The 23,991-nt window shown below is 41.6% G+C and overlaps 2 protein-coding genes across 5 annotated transcripts; one reads left to right on the top strand and one right to left on the bottom strand.

Annotated features, from left to right (window-relative positions):
• Positions 1-66: 66 nt before the first annotated feature.
• TSHB (thyroid stimulating hormone subunit beta) lies at positions 67-17,306 on the bottom strand. 3 transcript variants are annotated; one of them, XM_045014008.1, is made up of 3 exons: positions 17,153-17,306; positions 1,852-2,014; positions 67-930 (listed from the first exon to the last, which is right to left on the bottom strand). In XM_045014008.1, the coding sequence occupies exons 1-3, from the start codon at positions 17,230-17,232 to the stop codon at positions 688-690; spliced, it is 486 nt and encodes a 161-aa protein (XP_044869943.1). In that variant the 5' UTR covers positions 17,233-17,306; the 3' UTR covers positions 67-687. The 3 variants fall into 3 exon arrangements, with proteins under 3 accessions (XP_044869943.1, XP_044869945.1, XP_044869944.1); XM_045014010.1 differs by having other exon boundaries at positions 17,143-17,277; XM_045014009.1 differs by lacking the exon at positions 17,153-17,306 and adding an exon at positions 2,885-3,173 and having other exon boundaries at positions 71-930.
• LOC123368844 lies at positions 13,723-22,780 on the top strand. 2 transcript variants are annotated; one of them, XM_045014005.1, is made up of 4 exons: positions 13,723-13,760; positions 16,399-16,971; positions 18,143-18,304; positions 21,669-22,780. In XM_045014005.1, exons 2-4 carry the CDS (start codon positions 16,443-16,445, stop codon positions 21,899-21,901), a joined length of 924 nt encoding a protein of 307 aa, XP_044869940.1. In that variant the 5' UTR covers positions 13,723-13,760; positions 16,399-16,442; the 3' UTR covers positions 21,902-22,780. The 2 variants fall into 2 exon arrangements, with proteins under 2 accessions (XP_044869940.1, XP_044869939.1); XM_045014004.1 differs by lacking the exon at positions 13,723-13,760 and adding an exon at positions 15,292-15,398.
• The last annotated feature ends 1,211 nt before the right edge of the window (positions 22,781-23,991 follow it).

Here is a 23,991-nt window from a genome sequence, read left to right as displayed (position 1 = left end):
AATTCAAACAGAAGGTTCAACTTACCCCCACTCCCTTTACCCTTCAACATAAATTACAGATAAGCCATAAAGCTCAACAAACCCAGGCTCCTTCAGTCAAGTGGGGAAGGGGTTTTTTTCAATGCAAAGTCCTTGATTCTGGAATTCCCAACCTCAGATGTTTAAAGCCACGGACATATCGCTTGCGCACCCAAGGACACTACACATGGGGAGAGGCATCTCTCAGACAGACAGTATTAAGCTGTATACATGTATGTCAGCACCTGAGAGCAAAGAGGAAATGAGCACTTTGCAGTGACCCAGGCTAGAAGGCACCAAGGGGCATGGAACAGATCCAAAATAAATAATCACAATCAGGTGTTGAGCCTGGAGATGACACAGCAGCATCACCACATCTTAGAACATCATCCAATAGGCCAGGGCGCATCCCCCTAGCAATGCCTAACTCCTCCCTGCACACCAATTATTTTTATCCTTTTTGCCTCGCTTCACTTCCACCAGTGCCCTCCAGTGTTGCAGTTGCTCAGGGTGATACAACAGTAAATTTGCTAGGATTCCTTTAGATTAAAAAATCCTACAGACCAACTTGCGGATCTGTTGTGAAATACAATTTTATTCATGAGTCAGTTATAGCCACTAGCTAACTGTGGGGCAGAAGGTACATTTCTACCTCATTCAGTAATAAGCTCACACATTATAGGACTTCTGTGGTTTAGTGCAATAGTCTGTCCTGACTGTCTCATGAATGCAGTCACTGTAATCAGTGTTACATTTACCACACTTGCAGTTCATTGCCACTGGGTAAGAGTAATAGGGGACGGTGTGTCGTGGGCAGCCAGGGAGTACCACTGTTCTGTACACCATGTCTTTATATGTGCACACATCCTGGGACAGGGCGCTTTTGAGGAGCAGCTTCTTACCATTGCTGTCCTACAAAAAAATAAAAAAGAGAGATGTTGTTATTCTGTTTTACTGAAGGACCCAGTGACAAGACCTCCCTGAGTCACTCGGATTGTGTTCAGAAGGCAGGCATCTTTCCCAGCAGACTGTAATGGATGCATTTCTAGAGTAATTCTACTGAGATCCCTCACTGAAAATCTGCATGTGAATAGTCTCCACATCTCTATGAAGATTTCCACAGTATGCTGCACCTGCTGCCTGGCTCAGCAGTAAACCCACAAGTGACACCAGAGCTCCGTGACCTCCACTGACTGCCTATTGGTTTAAGGGTAGAATTTTAGGTGCTGGCTCTAAGGGTAGCATGGGACTTGCCTATGTAAGAGACACCTCTCTCCCCACACTGTACTGCCATCACTGTGATCAGTGCATTAACTTACCAGCTGCACACATGATGAGGCAGAAGTTACTGAAACAATTCACTTAGTAATTTTCCATTCTGTGCATCCGAAGAAGTGAGCTGTAGCTCACGAAAGCTCATGCTAAAATAAATTTGTTAGTCTTTAAGGTGCCACAAGTACTCCTGTTCTTTTTTAAAAAAATTCTGTCCCTCATTAAGTGGGAGAAGAACCTCTTTTCCATCCTAACCCCCAAATTCATAGGAGAAGAAGCCATTGCAACGTGAGCAGTAGCCGCCAATCTGCTAATACAACATTTTTGCTATAGGCACCTGATCCATCAGATGGCTTCTCCCCCCTCCCTCCATCGCCTCTGTGTCTGAATGATTTGCCAAATGTGGCAAGTGTGTGATTTTCTATCTATTGTAAATAACCTAAGAGATTAATAGTTTGTCCCGCTGATTTTCTAGAGGAAATAATGAGTGAGCTCAGATGTTCATACCACAGCAGTGAGCACAATAGAAGCACGCGCCTAGAACAGAATAGCGCCTGGTACCCGTGTCATGCAGAATCCAGCACAGATGGTTGTGTTGATGGCCAGGCAGTAGGCACATTCTCTCTTTTCCACGTGGATGATATACTCAGTGGGTGCACAAAAAGACATTGCCTGCCCAAAAGTCAGGCCAAAGAGAAGGGACATCAGAAAGATGGGACTCATGCTAGATGAAAAGACAAAATATCAAAGGAGAAAGCATTAGATGTGGCCTCCTGCCATGTTCTGAAAAGCCACTGGGGAACCAGTTATATTATTCACAAAAGGGAAAGACAATGAAATTATGTCTAACAAGAACCTGACAAAGTTCCACTACCCTCAGTCCTTTATTTGAAATAGTACTGACTGCTGGCCAGAGGCAGGGTGCCAAAACATGGAACAATGAGGCAAATCTCATGTTCACTTCCTCCTATTAAATCCCATTACACAGAGCTTTCTGTTAATGAGTCCTAAAATGCTGATACAATAAAATAGCAGGAAGTTTCCCCAACCCTCCCTACTAAAGGATCTAAGAAATGTGACACATGAAAGAAACAATGAGCTCTAGAGTTCAAACACAAAACCCAAAATAATCCCATTGGCTTTAAAGAAAGCGAGTCCTATAAAATGGTGAAAGAATGAAAAGAAATGGCTGTGTAGACAGACTACATCATCACATTTCTGACACTCCAATTGGCTGTTTTAAGTAGAGGCCCACTGACTGGAGCTGGTGAGAGATGCACACTGTCAGTAATTAAGTAACATTCTTGTAAATGACAACAAAAGACAGATCAATAAAGAGTTCAAATCAATCAACCATCTACCAGCGCTGCTGACCTTTCCCATACATGCTGAGGGATCCCTAGAATGAAGCTCTGATTAGCTCCAAGGTCTGCTCAACAGCCTCCGAAGTACAAAGTTGAACTGACAGTGTCTATAAATTTATGGACATCACCCTCTGAATTCTCTCAGCTTCTAGTTTCCCCAGCCAAAGCCATTATGTGGTCCAGTTACAACACCCAGTAGCTGCAACAATGCTGAACCTGCAAAGACCAACCTGTTGGCAGCTGAATCTTTCCTCAGTACAGGAGCCTGAGTCTGCATTGTGGAGTTGGAGAGGCTGTGACCTAGCACAAGCTCTCACTGTGCTTTATACTCTCCAAGCTAATACCAGGCTGAGTGTACTGTTTATATAATTGCATTTGAATTGCTGCTTTCTTATCTCAAACCTATCTATTGAAAATTCATACTGAACTATAAAGCAAATGTAATTGGAACAAATGTTCCAATTATATCCTCACATGGAAACTGGGACTGGAAATCTAATTACTTTAACACTCATTTTCCTCTCAGCCTTTTAAACCAAGTGTTGCTTTAAAAAAGATTTTATTGATGAGTTAGGACAGTAACATCACGACAAAAAGACTACCATGGACATATAGCCAACCTGGATGCTTAGAACTGAGGGCTGCTATAGGAATTACAGATGTTTATTTTTCCCTAATTGTTTATTTTGGAGAAGGACTTAATTCTGGCTCCCACTGACTAGTGTGACCAGAAACCAGATAGACATAACAAAGAGAGGCAGTAGCAGGCACAGAAAGGGCTAGATTCAGGAAGAAACTTAGGCATGGTGCCACTCAGCATCACCACATCTAACTTTCAGGTGCCTAGAAAATCACTGGGATTAATGAAGTCTAAGTCAGGCACTGGGGCTCCCTGTACAATGAATGGGGAGACACTGACATCCCAGAATGGGATTCGCAAAAGTCAGCATGCTAGGCAGTTCCCCATCTCAATTAGCCAATGGGAGATTCCAAGAAGAGGGAGATGTCCTAAGATCTGCTCCACTCAGGAAGTTCAGCACCTCACTTTGCTTGGGATTTTCAGCTGCAAACTCTCTCTTGTGGTTAGGTGACTACACCATTTTTGCAAGGAGATGCTCCCTCATAACTTTTAGCAAGTGGTTAGTGTATTCACCTGGGATGTGGAAGACTTCCAGCTCAAGCCCTATCTCCACCTGAGGTGAGAAAGGATCTGACATCTCTCAGATGAGTGCCCCACTCACTGGCTATATATGGGATATTCTGATATGGGGGGCTCCCTCAGTCTGTCCTGTTGAACCTGTTCCACTATAAATAAATAATGAGTCACTCGGCCAGAGCATGAGAGATCTCAATCATTAGAATGACTCTCTATCCTGATGGTTAGAGCACTACTTGGGAGACCCAGGATCCAGTCTCCCTGTTCCAATGACTTTTTAAAAATTATTTATTCACAATGGAACAGCTTCAACAGCAGAGACTGATGGTGACCCACATCAGAATATCCCCTTGCCTTGTGTGTAGGCACTCACCTGAATGGTAGTACAACCCTGTTCAAATCTCTTCTCCCTCTCAGGTAGAGGGGGGACTTGAACTCGGGGGAGGGTGGCGTTGCACAACATCCCAGTTGTGTACTCTAACCAGCGAGCTGAAAGTTAGGAGGGCGGTCCTCTCTGCCACCCAACCATTTTGCATAAGCTCCCCTATAGAGGTCCAACTTAGTAGATGAACTACGACCATGCTTAGTAGATCAATCCCCACAGGCAACTTTGGCAGAGGAATGCCTATCTTCCCCCAGCTCATGCATCATTCTGGGGCCTAGGTATCCAGAGGCCAGGGGTGGGGCTGCAGTGCACATGCAGAAATATAGGCACATAGAGAATGCTTATTGCAAAAATTTAGGTGCTAAGCAAGTTGTGACATCTACTGGCTTCAGTGGCAGATTATGGGGTTTGTGAATTCCAATGGGGCTTCATTCTGGAATATAGGTGCCTAAAATGGCACTTAGATGCCTAAGTCCTTTTGTGAATCTAGTCCAAAATTAGTAAGATTAAAACTGTAGTTAATTTGAAAAAAATTCCTGTCACTCCACCATTTCACGTGGGAGGAGTTTTAATCTACCCACACAAGTAGATACAGAAATTATTTGGGCATTGAACCTATTTTGCAAAAGATTGATGGCAATAAATGACTCAGAAGTTAGTCATATCCAAAGGGAATCAAGTCTCTATAAACAGCTATATGCAGCATAGCTAGAAGCACCATATGAAAAACTATGTCTGAAGAATGTCTAGAAATGGGAGTGCTCAGGTCCCAGTGGAGACTGGACAGATCCTGGGGAAGCAGTCTGGGTGGCTAAGGGGGTTGTGTGGGTGCATGTGACTTGGCCTCGATGAGACATGTGCATTCTCATTTATAGTAGGGCTGTTGCGCTCTCCTGTTTCATCAGTAGCCAACCTGCCTTCCTATCTCATTTATTTTGTCCTTAGAGCTTTGCTGGTTCTTACTCCACTGTTAGCATCCCAGACACATCCTCAGTAACCACTAGCTGCCGTTAAGTTTTCGTGAATCTGATCCAAAACATGTCACATAGCAACAGCCCAGTTCTCCATTTACATGGACATGAGAAATTCAATACAATTAAGATTAACTTGACTTTGGTGAGCACAGAGTGAGTTGGGCAGAAGGGATCCAGTTAGCCCAGACTAATGCCAAGCTACTCCACTCGCTGGCACATTAGGTTACCTCACTGCCATAACTTCAGACTGCAGCACGTGTCTCTTTGTCCTGGGGTAGTCCTTCAGTTATACCATAATGTCAGAAAAAACACTTTTTACTCCTCCCCCTTCATTTCCCAGGGGTCTCTAATAATGGGTTTCTTTACATAACCTGCCAGGAATTAGGCATGACTCCTTCTGGCTTAAGGGTATGAATGTTGTATTAATTGTACTCTCAGTAACATCTGTCCATGCTGCCTCAGCAGTAAAATTATAATACTGATATTTTGCTCCTATTACTATTTAACTCTTTCTTATCCTGATATAATTAAAATGTAACTAGATATACTGTTTGTGTGGGTACATATATATTTATACATGTGAGTGTATGTGCATAAAACTTTAGTCTTAGGGAATAAAGTTCCTGCCTGAGAAAATCTAATATTTATAAGCATGCACAAGGACACTGGAGTTTCTACTGAGATCCAGAAAGGATAGAAAAGGTCAACGCAAGAGAAAACATATTTCCTCCAAAATGTGGTAAGGGGGAGATAAAATCCAGCGAGATGCAAAAACTTCATAGACACCTGTCCTATCTAGATTCTCTCTTCCAGTCCTGCACAAGTCAAAACACTGGCATCTGACACCTGTCACCTTCACAGCATACTTGCAAAGGGTACAGTTGGGGAGCAACTAGTGCCTTTTACCCAGTGGTGGCTCCAGGCACCAGCGTTCCAACCGCGTCCCTGGGGCAGCAAGCCGTGGGGGACGCCCTGCCGGTTCCTGTGAGGGCAGCAGTCAGGCAGTGTTCGGCGGCGCGCCTGCGGGAGGTCTGCCGGTCCCATGAATTCGGCGGCAGGTATGCCGAAGCCGCGGGACCGGCGGACCTCCCGCAAGCAAGCCGCCAAATCCGCAGGACTGGGGACCTCCCGCAAACAAGCCACCAACGGCTGCCTGACTGCCGTGCTTGGGGCGGCAAAAAAGCTAGAGCCGCCCCTGCTTTTACCCACAGATCTCAAAGTCCTTTACATATAGGACCCCAGGCTGTTGGGGTTGTACTTGTATCTGCTGGTCCTGACATAAGGAAACCAGTGGATAAGGAATGAATGTGCCCTCACCATATTACATGCTGTTTACATTTAGTATGAGCAAACAGAGGACAGAGCCAACCAGCTAAGTACTTCAAAAGGGATCATTTTCCAAAGCTGAAGAATATTATGAGTGAAACTGACTGGGAGAAAACCTTTAGACACAAAAAAAACCTTTAGACACAAAAATATGAATGAAAATTGGTAGTTGCTTAAGAAGAGTTCATTACATGTCCAAAAGAGCCACAATTCTACAATCACAAACGAGGAAAACTTGGGTTAAAAACTCATCCTGGTTAAGAGGGGAAATAAAGGCAGCAATTAGAAATATATAAACAAATGGAAAAAGGGAAATCAAGTAGCAATCAATTTAAATTGGAAGTAATAAAGTGCAGAAAATGCATTAGTGAACCTGCAGCTTGGTACGTGGAGCTCTGATACCATGCCTTGTTGATAATAAACCTTCGCTGAGCCTTCGCCATGGAACCAAGCCTACAGTCCTTCTTTAGGAGTAACATTGAGGTGTGCTGAATCAACAATCTACGCTGGTGCAGAATACACAGATGCTCCAAGAACAGCAGCACTAGCAACACTAATAACAGTTGTCAGTTGAGTATCGCCATCAAATGGAGGGTGTTTCTAGAGAGGTTCCAAATGAATTTGTTCTAAGCCTACTGCTTTCAACAGTTTCATCAATGATCTGGAAGTAAAAGTAAAAAGAACCATTTCCGATAAAATTTGCAGATTACACAAAAATTGGTGGAATGGCAAATAACTATGAAGACAGGGCAGTCATACAGTGTGATCTGGATCACTTGGAAAGTTGGTCCCTTTCAAACAAATGTGTTTTAATATAGCCAGATGCAAGGTCAGAAATCTAGGAGCAAATGTCTCCTACAGAATGGGGGACTGTTCCTGGAAAGCAATGACTCTGAAAAGGAGACACAGTGGACAAACAATGCAACCTAAGCTGTCAGTCTGACACTGTGGCAAAAAAAGTCTAACATGACCCATGGATGTAGAAACAGGAGCAGTGAGTAGGAGTATAGAGGTGATTTGATGGCTCAAAGCTAAAGCCAGAACAATTGAAATTAAAAATAGGCATACATTTGTAATGTGGAGAATGATTAACCACTGGAACAAACTACCAAGGAACGTGGTGGATTCTTCATCTCTTGATATCTTTGTATCAAGAATGGATGCCAAACACATTATTGGTCTCTATACAGGGATAATTTGGTGAAATTCTTTGTGCTGTGTTATACAGGACAAACTAGATGATCTAATGGCCTTTGACCTTGAACTCCATGAATAAATTCAATGCTACAGTGAGCCATTGCACAGAGCCGGGCATGTTGTATGAAGAGCAGTGGAGCATAATTCATCATTGTGCCTGGTGGTATTTCTGTGGTACATTTGTTCATTGCAACTCAATGTCCCGACTAGTGACTTTTTCACCGTTGCTACCATTGGGCTCAATTCTCTGCCTGTACCATTGACATACCTGAGGCCTCATCAGACAGGATATAAGTCTGCTGTTTTCTCCAGTGACTTACACAAGCCATTAAACTGGTGGTGCGCAGCCTTCCCTTGTGCACTGGACAATGTTGTTCCCTTTCACCCTGGGCCTCTCTCTAAACTTGGGGCTCCTCTCACTGCAGCTAGGTCCCTGTCTGACTGCCTCTCTGATTCCTGCTGCTATGGTCTAAGAGCATTTCCTTAAGTTCATAAAGCTGCTTTTGCAAGCATCTCCCTGAATAGTCCAGTAGAGTCCAGAGTTTACTCTTAAGACTCCTGTAGATCGATTTCTCCTCCTGTCCCACTGTTGACCTGGTGCCTGCTCAGTTATACAGATTCTCAATGTGCCACTGCAGCCCTCGAGCTCTCAGCTGCATTCAGTGACAGTCGGTCACACTGTGAATTATTTATCTCTAGCCTTTCTGCTAACCAAAACAATTAGTTCTCTGACATCAGTAATCTACACTTTCATGAAGTGAAAGCCTCTGTGCTGCTGCTACACAAGAAATGTTATGGGTGATCACAATGGTAGGAACCAAATCAGGGATAAAAATATTTGGTTTGGTATGCAGGATTGGTAGGCCAGAGACATTCTATACATACATTGGCATTCACTGAATCATTTGACAAGGATCTACAACAGAGACCAATGCCTAATGTCAAGATAGAATCGGGAAAGAGAATATCAAGTGGGAGGAAGGAGGCAGATGGAAAGCTAGCTTAACAAGAGGAAGCAATGACAGCAAATTTTGTAGGTGTTATGAGTGAGCTAGCCTAAAATCAGTGTGAGTAAATCTGTTCATACTATTATAAGTAAGATTCTGGGTTTTGGAATTAAAAAAATCTCCAAGTTTGCAGATAATACTGGAATTGGAGACAAAGCCAACATTTAGCAACAAGGCAGCTAGATCCCAGAGTATTGGGCTAGTTTAGGTGGTTGAGCAGAAGAAAAATGTCAGGAACGGGATCACAGTTATGGTTGGCGAATTGTTGCCAGTACCATCCCAATGCAGAGCTCCAGTGACAAAGGGAAATAAGATCCTAGCAAAGAGATAGACACATTTGCTTTCACATTTAAAATGTTTGTGGCTGATGAATTTTCAAAGTCCATTTGTCCATCGCGGGCTCTCAGAGTAATCTCTTCTAATGTTTCCTTCTAGCTCTAATCTTTTGTAATCAAAGATTCACAGATCACAGTTCTGCTCCTCCGCTTCCAGGATTAGCTGCTGTATTTCCTTACCAACCAAGGATTTCAACACTAATACTCTCTCTTCGTTGCATAGCATATGATAACTATCTCCATTTAGATATTGAAAATACAACATAATCCGCTTAATTATTGTTGTTTATACAGAACAGAGCACTGTGTGCAGCCAGAATGACTGGAAGTGAGGTTTTAGCCTTGTCTACGCAACTTTTCATCACTGATCACAACTGTAATTTTAGCATGTATTTAGATCTGCTATCAAGAAACCATTCTTGCTGCACGTTAATCTGTCCAGAGAGAAGGCTGAGCCTGTGAAGTTCTATTGCTCTTATGCACTAAACCTCAAGGTACTTGCAGTTTGACCCCCTCTTTTCATAAAAGCCATTGAACTTCAGTGGAATGTGTCCTAGCTTTGGGTATTTTGTGTGCACATGTATTTGGGAAGGAGAGGACACTACACCCCTTTCTGAAGGACAAGCTGGAAGTACCAATGAATGTTCATCTCTCCTTCAGAACTAAACATCAGAGGCAGATACAAGCATTGGAGGCCAGGATTGCCTCTTACCCTTCTATCTGCTGTCTTGCCTTCAGATACAACTGGGAACCTTGCAAAGAAACACTGCAGAATTTATCCCTGAAGCCTCCTTCTAGTCTGTGCTTCCTCTCTTTATATTAACCGCCTAACTCATTCTGAAGTTGGGACTCATCTGTAATTGGGTCTGGCCCTCCCTTCAGTTGCAACAACATGGATTGATTAGCTTTTCAGACCCACATTAACCATTTCACTAACTGTGGGGGGCATACATCCCATCACAATGTGAAAAAGAGCAAATTCCCCTCAGAGAGGCTTCTTGACTCCTAAGATTACATTTCTTTATTGTAGAATTGTTAATCCGTGATGTCCCTGAGTGATACTTCCATTAATTTCCAACTCCCTGTCTGCACACACTCGCTGTCTGGTCAGTATCTCATACTCGCACTACTCAGCCTTATTATTTATGCTGATTCCTTACAAAGGGAATAGAATAATATCTGTTTTTAAAAAAAGGCAATGACATGTTTCAGTGGATTAGAAACACAAGAATTCCCAGACTGGATCAGACCATATAGTCCATATAATCCAGTCCCACCTTCTGACAGTGACCAACACCAAATGTTACAGAGGAATGTGCAAGAAACCACTTAGCGGGTAATTAGGGAGAAACCTGCCCATATGTGAAGTTTCTTCCTAATCCACATTAGTAAGTCAAAAGGAAGTATATCTAATGCACAGTCAATCAGTGGAACTCTTTGCCACTCTTTGTGAAGGCAAAGACTAGAAAAGATTTCAAAAAAGAACATCATGGAGGTTAAGTCCATCAATGGCCATTAGCCAGGATGGGTGAGGATGCAAAATCATGCTCTGAAGTGTCCCTAGCCTGTTTGCCAGAAGCTGGGAATGTGCGACACAGGATGGATCACTTGATGATTACCTGTTCTCTTCATTCCCTTTTAAATACCTGGCATTGGCCACTGTAAGAAGACAGGATACTGGGCTAGATGGAGCATTGGCCTGACCCAGTATGGCTGTTCTTAACCCATGTGTCAAGGTTCCTTCCCCACTCTGAACTTTAGGGCACAGATGTGGGGACCTGCATGAACACCGCAAAGCTTAACTACCAGCTTAGATCTGGTCTCGCTGCCACCATCCAGATTTCTGAGTTATCTGGAAAGCTCTCAAATACTAGCTCCCTTTTCTGGATAGTCTTGAGAGATTTCTTCACCAAATTCCTGGTGAACACCGATCCAACCTCTTGGATCGTAAAACAAAGAGAATTTAACCATCCCCCTTCCTTTCCCCCACCAATTCCTGGTGAGTCCAGATCCAATCCCCTTGGATCTTAAAACAAGGAAAAATCAATCAGGTTCTTAAAAAGAAGGCTTTTAATTAAAGAAAGGTAAAAATCATCTCTGTAAAATCAGGATGGAAAATAACTTTACAGGGTAATCAGATTCATAGAGCCCAGAGGAACCCCCTCTAGCCTTAGGTTCAAAGTTACAGCAAACAGAGGTAAAATCCTCTCAGCAAAAAGGAACATTTACAAGTTGAGAAAACAAAAATAAAACTCACACACCTTGCCTGGCTGTTACTTACGGCTGGTCTACACTGGGGGGGGGGAGATCGATCTAAGATACGCAACTTCAGCTACGTGAATAGCGTAGCTGAAGTCGAAGTATGTTACATCAATTTACCTGTCATCCTCGCGGTGCAGGATCGACGTCCGCGGCTCCCCGTTGACTCCGCTACTGCCGTTCGGGCTGGTGGAGTTCCGGAGTCGACGGGAGCGCTTTTGAGGATCGATATATCACGTCTAGATGAGACGCGATATATCGATTCCCGAGAAATTGATCGCTACCCGCCAATACGGCGGGTAGTCTAGATGTACCCTAACAAGTTTGAAATATGAGAGACTGTTTCAGAAAGATTTGGAGAGCATGGATTGATGTCTGGTCCCTCTTAGTCCCAAGAGCGAACAACCCCGAAAACAAAGAGCACAAACAAAAGCCTTCCCCCCACCAACATTTGAAAGTATCTTGTCCCCTTATTGGTCCTTTGGGTCAGGTGTCAACCAGGTTTCCTGAGCTTCTTAACCCTTTACAGGTAAAAGGATTTTGGTCTGGCCATGAGGGATTTTATAGTACTGTACACAGGAGGGCTGTTCCCTTCCCTTTATAGTTATGACACCATGTAATGCAACTGTGGATGTGCTCTGTATCCATATAAATGTCTAATCCTTTTTTATCCTGCTAAGATCTTGGTTTCAATGACATATTGTGGCATTAAGTTCTACAAATTAGTTGTACAATGTGTAAACAAATTTCCCTTTAATTTTGTTGCCTTTTAACAAACTAAAAAACAAGCTGTTGAACAATGGAAAGTGGGTGTCTTAGAGCTTTGGAAGCACTCTATGCATTTCCTTCTGTGACAATTTAGGTATGCTCCATTTGCAGGTTATGTATGCCCCATAAACTATTCTGAACTGAAATGCAAATACCAACATTTATTTGAAAAACTTTATCTAAAAATTAATACAATGGTAGGAAACTTATATTACGGTCTCTGTAAAATAAAAATACCAACTTTTATTCAAATTGGGTTTTATTATAAAATAAGTAACTTTCCAAACTTATCTTCAACCTGTTTTGCTAAATGTAGTTGTTAACAAACATGGCAAAAAAATTTCTGCTTTGGCCTTTCTGGATTTCATGTGTTTATTTCAATTGCACTGCTGTTCACAAGTTGTTTTAATTACAATCTGTTATGTGAGTTGTCAAGTGACATTGTGACAGTGAAAATTTGCCAGTCATTTTGTAGTATGTCAGCCCTTTATCTATCCCAGGGGTCGGCAACCTACAGCATGCGTGACACCGGGATCCCAGATGCCGGCCCCGCTCAGCCCGCTGCCAGCTGAGTGAACGGAACCCCAGGCCTGCAGTGTGAGCCGCCGGGGCGTGGGACCCTGAGCCTGCTGCGGGATGGGCAGCGGCTCACACTTCCGGGAGCCGCAGAGCCCAAGCGCGGCGAGGGGGAAGCCAGTGGGCGCATGGGGACCGCCGCCCACATGCATACGCTGCAGAAGCCCCCCTGGAGGGGGCACCAGGCTGCAGCCCGGGCAGGCACACCCCCGGCTCCCCCCTCACCATGCTCGGGTTCTGTGGCTCCCGGAAGTGTGAGCCACCGCTGTCCCTCCCGCAGCTCCCCTACTCCCGCTGCCTCAGCACTCCATGTGGATTTTTGTCTCCACGTGGAGCCAATGTCTGACCAGCATTGGCCTGGTAAGGGGAGTCCCTGGGGGCAGTCAGGGAGCAGAGGGAGGGTTGGATGGGTCGGGAGTTCTGGGGGTCCTGTCAGGGGGTGGGGAGTGGTTGGATGGGCGCGAGAGTCCCCGGGGGTCTGTCTGGGGGTGGGGGTGGGGGGTGGATAAGGGTTGGGGCAGTCAGGGGACAGGTAGGGGGTAGGGTCCTATGGGGGCACTTAGGGTGGGGGGGGTCTCAGAAGGGGGCAGTCAGGGGACAAGGAGTGGGGGGGGCTGGGGGTTCTGACCAGGGCAATCAAGGTGGGAGGGAGTGGATGGGGGTGGAGCTAGGGCAGGGCTCTCCCCTCTTTTTTGATTGTTGAAATATGGTAACCCTAGGCAAGGGGGGAGCCAGGGGCACATGGGGGCTGGCGCCTGCATACATCCACTGCAGCCTGCAGGAGCCCCAGAGGGGGCGCTGGGCCACAGCCTGGGCAGGAGGAACGGGGGGGGGGGGGCACGGCTGCAGCCACTTCTGAAAGATTGCCGACCCCTGATCTATCCAAATCTATCCAGATAAGATTTTTTACCCACTGTTTTTCAGGTGCCGGTTTGACCTGAACTACCTGGGAAAACAAAAGGTCCTTTTTCCCACTTGTACTATGAATGCAAAATGGCATGTTAATGATTCACCTACCTGTGAGTGTTGCCAAAACAATTATTATGTTCAGTCAGTTAATAGGCTTGAGGATATCTAGCACAGGTAAGAGATGTTCTCTTAAATCAGGAAGGGGATTCTACTGGTAAGTTCATTTCTCCTTTTCTTATGCATCCAAGATATTAATAGCGCTGCTGTGAGAGAGTGAGCCAAGAGCAGTGGCCTTTTTGCAGGAGGGTTTTTCAGAATGAAAAGAGCTGATTTAGTGCCCGAATCCAAGGTAGATATATGGATGAAACCTGCCCCCGAAAAGGCTTCATGCTCTGTGATAAACTTGCAAAGAGTCCTGTGGCACCTTATAGACTAACAGACATATTGGAGCGTGAGCTTTCGTGGGTGAATTCCCACATCTGACGAAGTGGGTATTCACCCAAGAAAGCTCATGCTCCAATATGTCTGTTAGTCTATAAGGTGCCACAGGATTCTTTGCTGCTTTTACAGATCCAGACTAACACGGCTACCCCTCTGATACTGTGATAAACTTGTGTTTCTCCCAGAGAACTAGCATATGAGATGGATAAAGAGAAGAAACCTGGCCTTGAAAACAGGACACTCACACTGGGCAAAAACCTATTACCACTGACACTGTCCTAAATCCAGAGTTGTTCCTTTGGCTTCAGGATCAGTGAGAGCAGAACTTAGCCTATTATCTTTCCATGTACCACAATGTGTCACATTAAATAAGAGAACATGCAGTCACATCTGCTTTTTACTTCCGACCTACAAGCACCAGCTCACCTAAAGATTCTGAGACTGATTTTCTTTTATACTAAATATAATTTATTCCCATCTTAAAGCCCCTTCAAGCTATCAATGATATAAAGTGATCTTAGTGTAAATGAGAATCTGGATTTTCATCTCTGCACCTTCTTCAGAGTAACATAGGGGTGTGAAAGATGGAAAAGAATGTACATTGCAGATCATCAAATTCACATCCCTCCCCAATTCTGAATTTTTACTGTTGATCTCCAAGAATGCGACTCCAAAAACACAGGTGATTAGAGACAAAGAGAAAGCTGAAAAATCTGCTTTAGCTGAAGAAATGGGCAGTCAAGAACTGGGTATAATACTGACACCCACAAGAAGGAAAGAGTCCCTGGAGTCTAGTGATAATAGAGCTTCACTTTTCCTGGGTCATGTTTTAGTACTTTCATTTATTTCCTGTACCTTAATTTTTTTTAGTCCTTTTGTATTTAGAAGTTGCATTGAGTATTATCTTTGTTCTGGGTTTAATTTGTCCTTTACTGTAACTATCATGCATGTCGGATAGGTTTTCTAAAACTCACTGTTTCTGATCAGAGAATGGTATTGCTATTAGCAAGAAGATTTAAACACCTACACACTTCTGAGGGAAAACATCTGACGGGATTGCTACATATATTCTTTACAAGAGTCTAAAATTGTCTCTAGGTCGGCAAAAGCTGCTTTTTAAAACTATTGTGAAATTAAGTTATTGGTAACTGCTAGCGTGACACACACACCTTCCTGTAATGTGACCTGGATAGATTCATAGACAGGTGAACCCAACCCTAGTGCAGTTATCCCTGACTAATCTCAAAACTCCACTGCAACTCCATTGGTTACCATAGAGACACCTCAGTGTTTCACCCTGCCCTCCACTGAGTGTATTCCAGAGTCTGAATAAACAGGAACATGCTAAGACAGTGTATCTGTTACTCAGAACTACCTGCAGGTACGAGTGCCACCGCGTTTCATAGGCTAGGTGAGTTCTGAAAGTATTATTTTGGTAAAATTTGTTCTGATTTGATATTTCCATATGGCATTTAAAAATTCCACTTATTTTGAACACTAAGACAGAGAATACAAAGTGTGTGGAATGTAATTGCGTCATTAATGTCGGCTCTCAGCTACGAGTCACCCGGAAGTACTTGGACATGCTTGGTTTGCACTTTAGTTTTAAGTTCCAAAAGTGTTTGATATTTCACTTGGAGTTTGTAAATTTGGGGTTTCTTTGCAGTTAACAAGACAACTTGTTGGTTTGACTTACAGTGTGTAGTGTTGTGTCAGGTACTCTATCAACTCTAGTTTATTCTATTGTTTAACAAAAACAAACAAACAAAAAAAGCCTGATATCTAAATCCCCAAATACTGGCATTCTGGGCTAAAGCAATAAAAGCAAGCTAATAATTTTGCAATAATAGGTAATGTTCCAATTTTCCATGCTTAAAAAAAGGCTTGTAGCTTATAATAATAGAAACTACAGTGATTGACAGTTAAATGTTTTAACAGGAACCTATGGTAAACACAGAAACTAGCTGAGCATTGCAAACAATTTTCCATTAATATTTGTTCACACTTGTAACAAAATTTGCTTCAACTTTGTTTTCCTTCAACCCTCCCCTCCCTTCTCCCCCACCCCCACCCCTGCCCACCCTTGTTTTCTGCAAATCTAGAAAATAAGTTCAGTGGTAATAGTGAATATTACTGACAAGAAAATTTGCAGAAACAGTTCATTTTAAGTGAATACTGCAGAGTATTTGCTTTAACTTCACACCTTAATTAATTTTAATTTTACTACCTTAATTCATCTTTACTTTCCTGAGTGTCCCTGTGTAGACAAGCAAGCCCTCAAATCCCAAGTAATAAAGCCCAGCTACTAGCACAGCCATCACCCAAAACTCCTGCAGGAACTAGCCCACAGACACTAAGTTAATCTATTTTGCTTATCTTCATGGATTTTGTTTGTTTGTATATTTGCACAGAGAAGGGTAAATCTTCAGCTGAGCAGGAAAAGTGAGAAGCCATAATGGATGGAATACAACGTGTGTGTGTCAAGCTTCTTTTGATTTGTCATACAGTAGTGATGTTTTCTGTTCAGGCTTCAGATCAGCCTCCCCCCATGAATGAAGACATGCAAACAGAAGCAATATCCAATGTATCTGGAAATACAACCATATCTAGAAGTATTGTAATGTCTACCATTTCAGATAAAGAAGCAGTTAATACAACCACAGTGCAGAATATAAATTCCAGTTGGAATACAATTGCCGTGACAGCAAAGATAACTAGTTCATTGGCTTTAACAACTTTGTCACATTTTGCACGAAGCACTCTACATCCCCTCAAAACAGACACTAGCAGCCCTTCAGATACTACTATTACATTCAACACTGTTATGACATCACCTACAGTTTCAACCTTTAATCAAGCAACTGATAAAGATTCTAATCCCAGAATGTCTGCAATCACATTGAAACCAACAGCTCAATCTTCTACAGCCACACAACTAAATACTAGCAAAGCTTTGGATTCAGTTCCTACAACACAGGCTTCAGGTAGGTGTCATTAGATTCTATGGCAGCATTTCCTAACCTGCGGTGTCAAACTAGTTCACTGTGTGCACAACGGCATCAGGCATTGAGGTTCATCATGTACACACAACAAATGTGTCAACAAGTATCAAGTGTTAGCTGCTTTCCGGGTACCAACATTCCCTCCCAGCTTACGTGTTCAGACCTCAGGTCCTGGGAACAGACCATCAATTCTGTTTCTCTTCTTTGTTCCCATGAACTCAGCTCAGCTGCAAGAGCTACCATTGGACACCCAAAAGTATGTAACTTCTGTTGAGTGGAGGACTTGAGGAGAAGGAGTCTTCCTGGGAGGGGAAGGGGAAAAAAAATTAATGGAAAACCAAAGATTGAAAATTACATAGAAAAGAAAAAATTCAAGATGAGACGGTGGAAAGCAGAGACAGGAAAGGACAGAAACAAAGAGACATACTGAGCCAAGGTGTCAAGGAGTATGAGAAAGAGGGCCACCCATGCCTCCTGAAAAGCAGGCACAGGTTGATGGAACAGGTATTGGGGATCTATGCTAGCAACATAACAAAGATAAATAATCATGTAAGCCAACATTTTAAAGTGTGGTGGTTTAATGTTAGATAACTATATCCTTATTTAGGCCCTTACGTCAAAATGACCTGATTTTTAGAGGGCTCACCACCCACAATTCCTATTGCCTTCAATGCAAGCTGCAGGTCCTCAGCCGCTGTGAAAATCAGGTCATTTTAATTTAGGCACCTAATATGGATTTAGTTGACTAACTTTAGGTACCCTGATTTTATAAATTTTGACCATGTGCTATATCTTTGATCTGCTTTCATATATTTACAGTAAACCTGGGAGGGTCAAACCCAAACTGAAACATTTATTTTGAAAATTCACCACAATAATAATAAAATAACCAGACTTTACTACAAGACTCATTTGAATAAACATAGCATCTTGGGTGTGTTGCTGTTGGGTTGCCCCATGGCAGCTTGGAGGTTAAGGGAGTTCAAGTCTATTTTAGGGAGGTTTTTTAAGGGAGAGGTTAGAATTTGAATCTGTCTCTTTAATACTTAGCACATGAAAACCTTCTGTATTGCCATATTGAAACCTAAAGATTGAGATTTGTTTTTGTAGCTGTGAAATAAGAACAACTTTCTAAATTCTTTTATTGAAACAGGAGGAATTCATCTAAGGAATTCAGAGGCCATTCTGATCATTATTTTCAGCAGCATCCTCACATTTGCTGTTCTAGCAATTGTCATATGCAGTCTTGATAAGTACAGGAAGAGAAGAGCTCAGTATTCCCATCACCCACTATATGACACCTCTTCTGAAACAGGTTGGCATATTTTTAATAAGATGTATCATATAACAAATAGCAAAGAGTCCTGTGGCACCTTATAGACTAACAGACGTTTTGGAGCATGAGCTTTCGTGGGTGAATACCCACTTCGTCGGATCATGCATCCGACGAAGTGGGTATTCACCCACGAAAGCTCATGCGCCAAAACGTCTGTTAGTCTATAAGGTGCCACAGGACTCTTTGCTGCTTTTACAGATCCAGACTAACATGGCTACCCCTCTGATACATATAACAAATGTGCATTCTACATGTGCACATTACAAATTGTTTATTCAAGGCAACCACTTCCCCCAGTAATGAAATGCAGCAACCCCTGAGGGAAAAGGTGGTAACATTTTAACAGTGTAAAGCAGTGGTTCTCAACCTATTTACCACTGTGGGCCACATATGCAGCTCTCTATGTCTTATGTGGACTGCATCCACACAATATATATCAGAGGTAGGCAATCTATGGCACGCGTGCCAAAGGTGGCCCGTGAGCTGATTTTCAGTGGCATTCACATTGCCCGGGTCCTGGCCACTGGTCCGGGGGGCTCTGCATTTTAATTTAATTTTAAATGAAGCTTCTTAAACATTTTTAAAACCTTATTTACTTTACATACAACAATAGTTTAATTATATATTATAGACACATAGAAAGAGACCTTCTAAAAATGATAAAATGTATTACTGGCACACAAAACCTTAAATTAGAGTGAATAAATGAAGACTCGGCACACCACTTCTGAAAGGCTGCCGACCCCTGATATATATACTACCTGTATAGCCCTGAGGGTGTCACACAGGTTGCAGCTGTGTGCTGATTGGGCTGCAAGCAGCCCGTGGGCCACAGGTTGAAAACCACTGGGTAAAGTAATGTTACCAAATGGTCTAAGTGCCAGATCTTCAGTGGTTGTAAAGCAGTATTGTTCCAATTATTTCAGTGGAAATACACCAATTTACACCTGCTGAAGATGTGACTTTTGGGCAGGAAGTGAGAACTTACCATCTTTTCCAATTACAACTGTTATGGACAGTTAGGCAGGCAGGTTTTGAAACATGAATTTGACCCAGAATGTATATTATTATACTTAATATTTATGTGTGTGTTTTATGTTTAAATGAAATTAATTATGTTAAATGAAATAGCAACAATGAAAAATCCTTAAACACATAGGGCCAGATTTTCAAAGGTATTTAGACATCTAACCTGCCTAGGGGCTTTAAAAAAAACACTATTAGGCATGTATTTGCATCTTTAGATGCTTAAAACAGCTAGCCAAATTCAGGCTGGAAACACAATAAAAACCAGGCACTTTAGTTTTACTGCAAGATAAACTAGAGAGGTTAGCATTATACCCACATCTGGCATTGACCTTACCTTACCTTGCAGTAAAACCAAAGTGCCCCATTTTTACTGTGTGCTTATATCAAGATAGCTTTAGTTACCCCAAGGTAAAACAACTTTTTCAGCAGTAAAGACAAGGCCAGAGAATGCATGACACACACACCTCACCCAATGTCAACATTAGCACCAGTGCTTCCACAGCAGCAGGAACAGCAGCAAATAATATTTGTCATTTATGAAAGCAAGAAAGCATATGGGTACCAGGGACTTTTTGTTACAGAATCTTGGCTTACATCCACTGGAGCATATTTCATTAATGGAAGGCTTATACTTCCATAACTTTAAATGAAATGGGAACTGAAAAGACAGCCAGTGATCGTTTTGGCAAAAATCTGCTTATTAATCTTGCCACAGTGTATAATTAGAGAGAATCTTCAGAGCTGCTGATGACGTTGTAACAAGCCAAAGAATCCTTTGTACTGGCACACTATCCTACAAATAAATCTGGAAATCTTCCAATATATTTATTTGTTTATCTTACAATAGGGACGCATTAGTGAGAAAGTCCCCAGAACAATTAAGAAAGATTTCCCTCTCAATGCTCTTTTTATCTCTAGTCATTGTTTTGTCTTCTACTGACTATAGCAGTGGTGACAAATGCAAATGAGACTACACTTTCAACATCAGCAATTTATTTTTGATAATAAATTTGATAATTCATTTTATCAGACTTTTTCATTGGTAATTAGGGTCACTTACTGAAAACATGTAATTATTTAGTATCTGCAGGTACAATGGGGTTATAGTTTTCAAACTGTGCCTATCTCTAGTTGGTGAGATGCTTTAAAGATCAGGTTCTGAAAGGCTATATCCCCCCGAGAACTGGTTAGGTGGATTAAGCTCACAAAATAAAATGTAGTATAACAAATGTATAATGTGTATGTACTTCAGGTATAAATTAGCTGAGTTAAAGGAGGTGAATCACAAATATGCCTAATAAATTGATGTCAACAGAATCACTAATATAAATTTGAATTAAAAAGCCATTGACAGAGAATCATCCAAATATTTCTTTGTATAGCTAACACATACAAGCATTGAGAAAATGACAGCTAGAGATATGCTTGTGCTGCTTATACTTCTTGCAGATAATGGTACAATAACTACAATCTTCTTGAATTGAATGGGACTGGACACATAACATGGATCTGGGGAAACCAAGCAGAATTTAGTCTAAAAACTTAAATAAAAATGCATAGGTAAATGCATCAATGCTTCAGTAGTTAAATGCTTCAATATTATAAATTATAACTTCTAAAATATTCTATTTTCCTGACTAAATGGATACAAATAAACCCACAGTCCCATGTAATAATAGTAATATTTTTGTACTTACTATAACATCTTTCATGGACTATTGAAAGGGCAACTGGCTGGCAATTAAGGATTTAATAAAATCCTGTGTTAAAATGACACATCTGGGTGGTCTCTCATTCAGGTCTTGACTGAGAAAATATTCCATTAAAACGTGAAGATTTGTCAAAGTACTTCTACATTTATCATACCCCCTCTTTTTTAATGCCACTCACCCAAAACAACTTGGCATTCTTTCAGTGATTTCTGGTACTTCTATTCTTTTATTTAAGGTTATTTTATTAATATTCTGATCAGCTTCACAATTTGTTAGAAACAGATCATTTCTACCACTTTACTACTTGAAGAATGTACAAATCAAAACACAGATTATAAAGTAGTAGATTCGCTAATTTTTCATTTGCTATTTTTCATTTGCCTCCTATGCTATTTGGATTACTGCCTGGAACAATGATGGTTGTTTATATTTCCATTTTTACTTTAACATATATAGTCAATCCACAGATACACAAAATAGTAGTACAACGTGACTACATCTTTGCCCAGTGAAGATTTTAGGCCTTGTGATTTGCTTGAATATGCTACATTTCTCCCCATAGTATTTTAATAATGTTTAATAATGCTTTCAATATTTTACAGCTGACATATACACTACTCCAGATGACACACTGATGATATCAGGAGGACTATATGATGCACCAAGGGTTTATAACCCCAATATGACTGTACTGGACGATGATGAGCTTCAAGCTGAATACTTACCATTTGGCGCCAGACCTGGGAAGTTCAGACTTGAAATTCTATCTGGTGAAAATTATAAAGGACTTTCCCCAACCTTTGATAGATTTCAGTCACCACCACAACACTCATAATGTAGTAATAATGAGAGTAGTATAGATCAATCTCTTTAATTAGTTGTAATATTAGTTTTTAAGTAGCATTTTATTACAATATTAATAATTATACTAGCTCTTAATCAACAGACCTCAATCCACTTCCCAAAGGAGGCAAGTATTGTTATCCGCATATTAATAATGGGGAAACTGAATCACAGAGAGGTGAAGTGACTCTCCCAAGGTATGCAGGGATATAACAAAAACATAAAATGATTAGTAAAGGTTAAACATGGATTTTAAATCTTAATCGTACTGCTGCAAAATTATTAAATGCATGGATTTATAAGTGGGTCATAAAAGAGACAGGCCAACAACTATTCTTAGTTCCCTAGCAAGCTCAGTAATTAAGGTTCATATTTCAGAATGGTCTCTGAATTTAGGTACCTCTGTTGTTGAATAGATCAAAAATGGCAGCACTCAAAACTATCACTTGTCTGTTTTGAAATGAAATGGTAATTAATAGCAGATACTCGGAGCCCTGGGTGAAATCTGGACCGCATTAAAGTCAATGGCAAAACTAATGGGGCCAGGATTTCAAATCTTATATTTGGGGGGGGGAGTAATTTTTTGTTGCAAAGCAGCTACAGATGTATCAATACTAATACCCATATTCATAGGTGGTTTTGACTGTCAACAAAGTAAATGATTGCAGGTGAATAGTTCATTTTGAGTCACAGCCCACATACATGGCTCTAAAAAATTAATTAATGTATTTGGCAAAGGTTAAAACAGAGAGTTTTACAGTATTTAGAGAGATTAGTCACTAGGAAACAGCTGCTTTCTGTGTTATAAGAGGGTCTGTGCATTGCCTTCTAATATATGTTAAAATATATATATACTGAAAAAAAACTAGAATACAACACAATATTCTGTGTGTCAAGTCACTACTTTCTTGTAAAAAAAAAACCAAAAACCTGTCTGCAAATGATCCTGACTACTCAGAAGCTGGGACACTCCCTATATTCCAGTCACAACATTCTGAAGATATTTTGTACATCTTTTAAATCCCCTTCTGTTAAATGTTTATCTGCTTGAGCTTTATGCACTGGAACAGTTATAATGACATAAGCGTCATTGCTCAATAGGCAATACATCAGGACCAAAGTTTTTATTTCTAGACACAGAGTGAAATGATGATCCCAGTGAAGTCAATGGGAGTTTTGATTAACTGAAGACAACAGTAGTATCTTGCCTGCTACTCAGACCCATAACCCATGTGTTGTATTTGATTCAAACGTGTCTCTAGGTCCTCAAAACAAGGCTATGTCTAAAACTTGCAGATTCTTTCTGTCTAACATTTCTAAGAGCTAGTCTACACTGGCAATACTAAAGTGCTGCCGCGGCAGCACTTTCACGTGGCTTGTATGGTCGCAACGCAGCACTGGGAGAGAGCTGTCCCAGCGCTGTAAAAAAAACACGTCAATGAGACCTGAGTGAGAAAGTTGCAGTGCTGTAAATTGCCAGTGTAGACAAGCCCTAAGACACAGCCTTTCCTATTCACCCTCACAGCTAAAACTAGGCTCTCATCATCTTACATCACAATTACTGCAAGAGCCTTCTCTCTGGCCTTGCTCTGCTCATATGCATTCAGAATGCTTCTACAAAGATCATTTTCCTAGCCCTTCACTTTCACTATGTCAACTCTCTCTTCGCATGCCTCCATTGGCTCCTCCTTCTCTAAAGCATCAAAGAAAAGCTACTTGTCTACACTTCACAGCCTATCACCACCCTACAAGGGAGGTGGCAAAGTTTGCAGATGATACAAGACAGTGAAGTCCAAAACTGACTGCAAAGAATTACAAAGGGATCTCATAAACCTGGGTGCCTGGGCAACAAAATGGCAGATGAAATTCAGTGTTGATAAATGCAAAGAAATGCACATTGGAAAACATAATCCCAACTATACATACAAAAATGATGGGTTTTAAACAAGCTGTTACCACTCAAGAAAGACATCTTGGAGTTATTGTTCAGATAGTTTTCTGAAGCCTTTTGCTTGATGTGCAGCAGCAGCAGCAGTCAAAAAAGCTAACAATGTTAGGAATCATTAGGAAAGGGATAGATAG

Source organism: Mauremys mutica, chromosome 4 (assembly GCF_020497125.1).
Source record: "Mauremys mutica isolate MM-2020 ecotype Southern chromosome 4, ASM2049712v1, whole genome shotgun sequence".
Classification (NCBI taxonomy): Eukaryota; Metazoa; Chordata; order Testudines; family Geoemydidae; genus Mauremys; species Mauremys mutica.
This window is presented reverse-complemented; position numbering and strand designations above follow the sequence as displayed.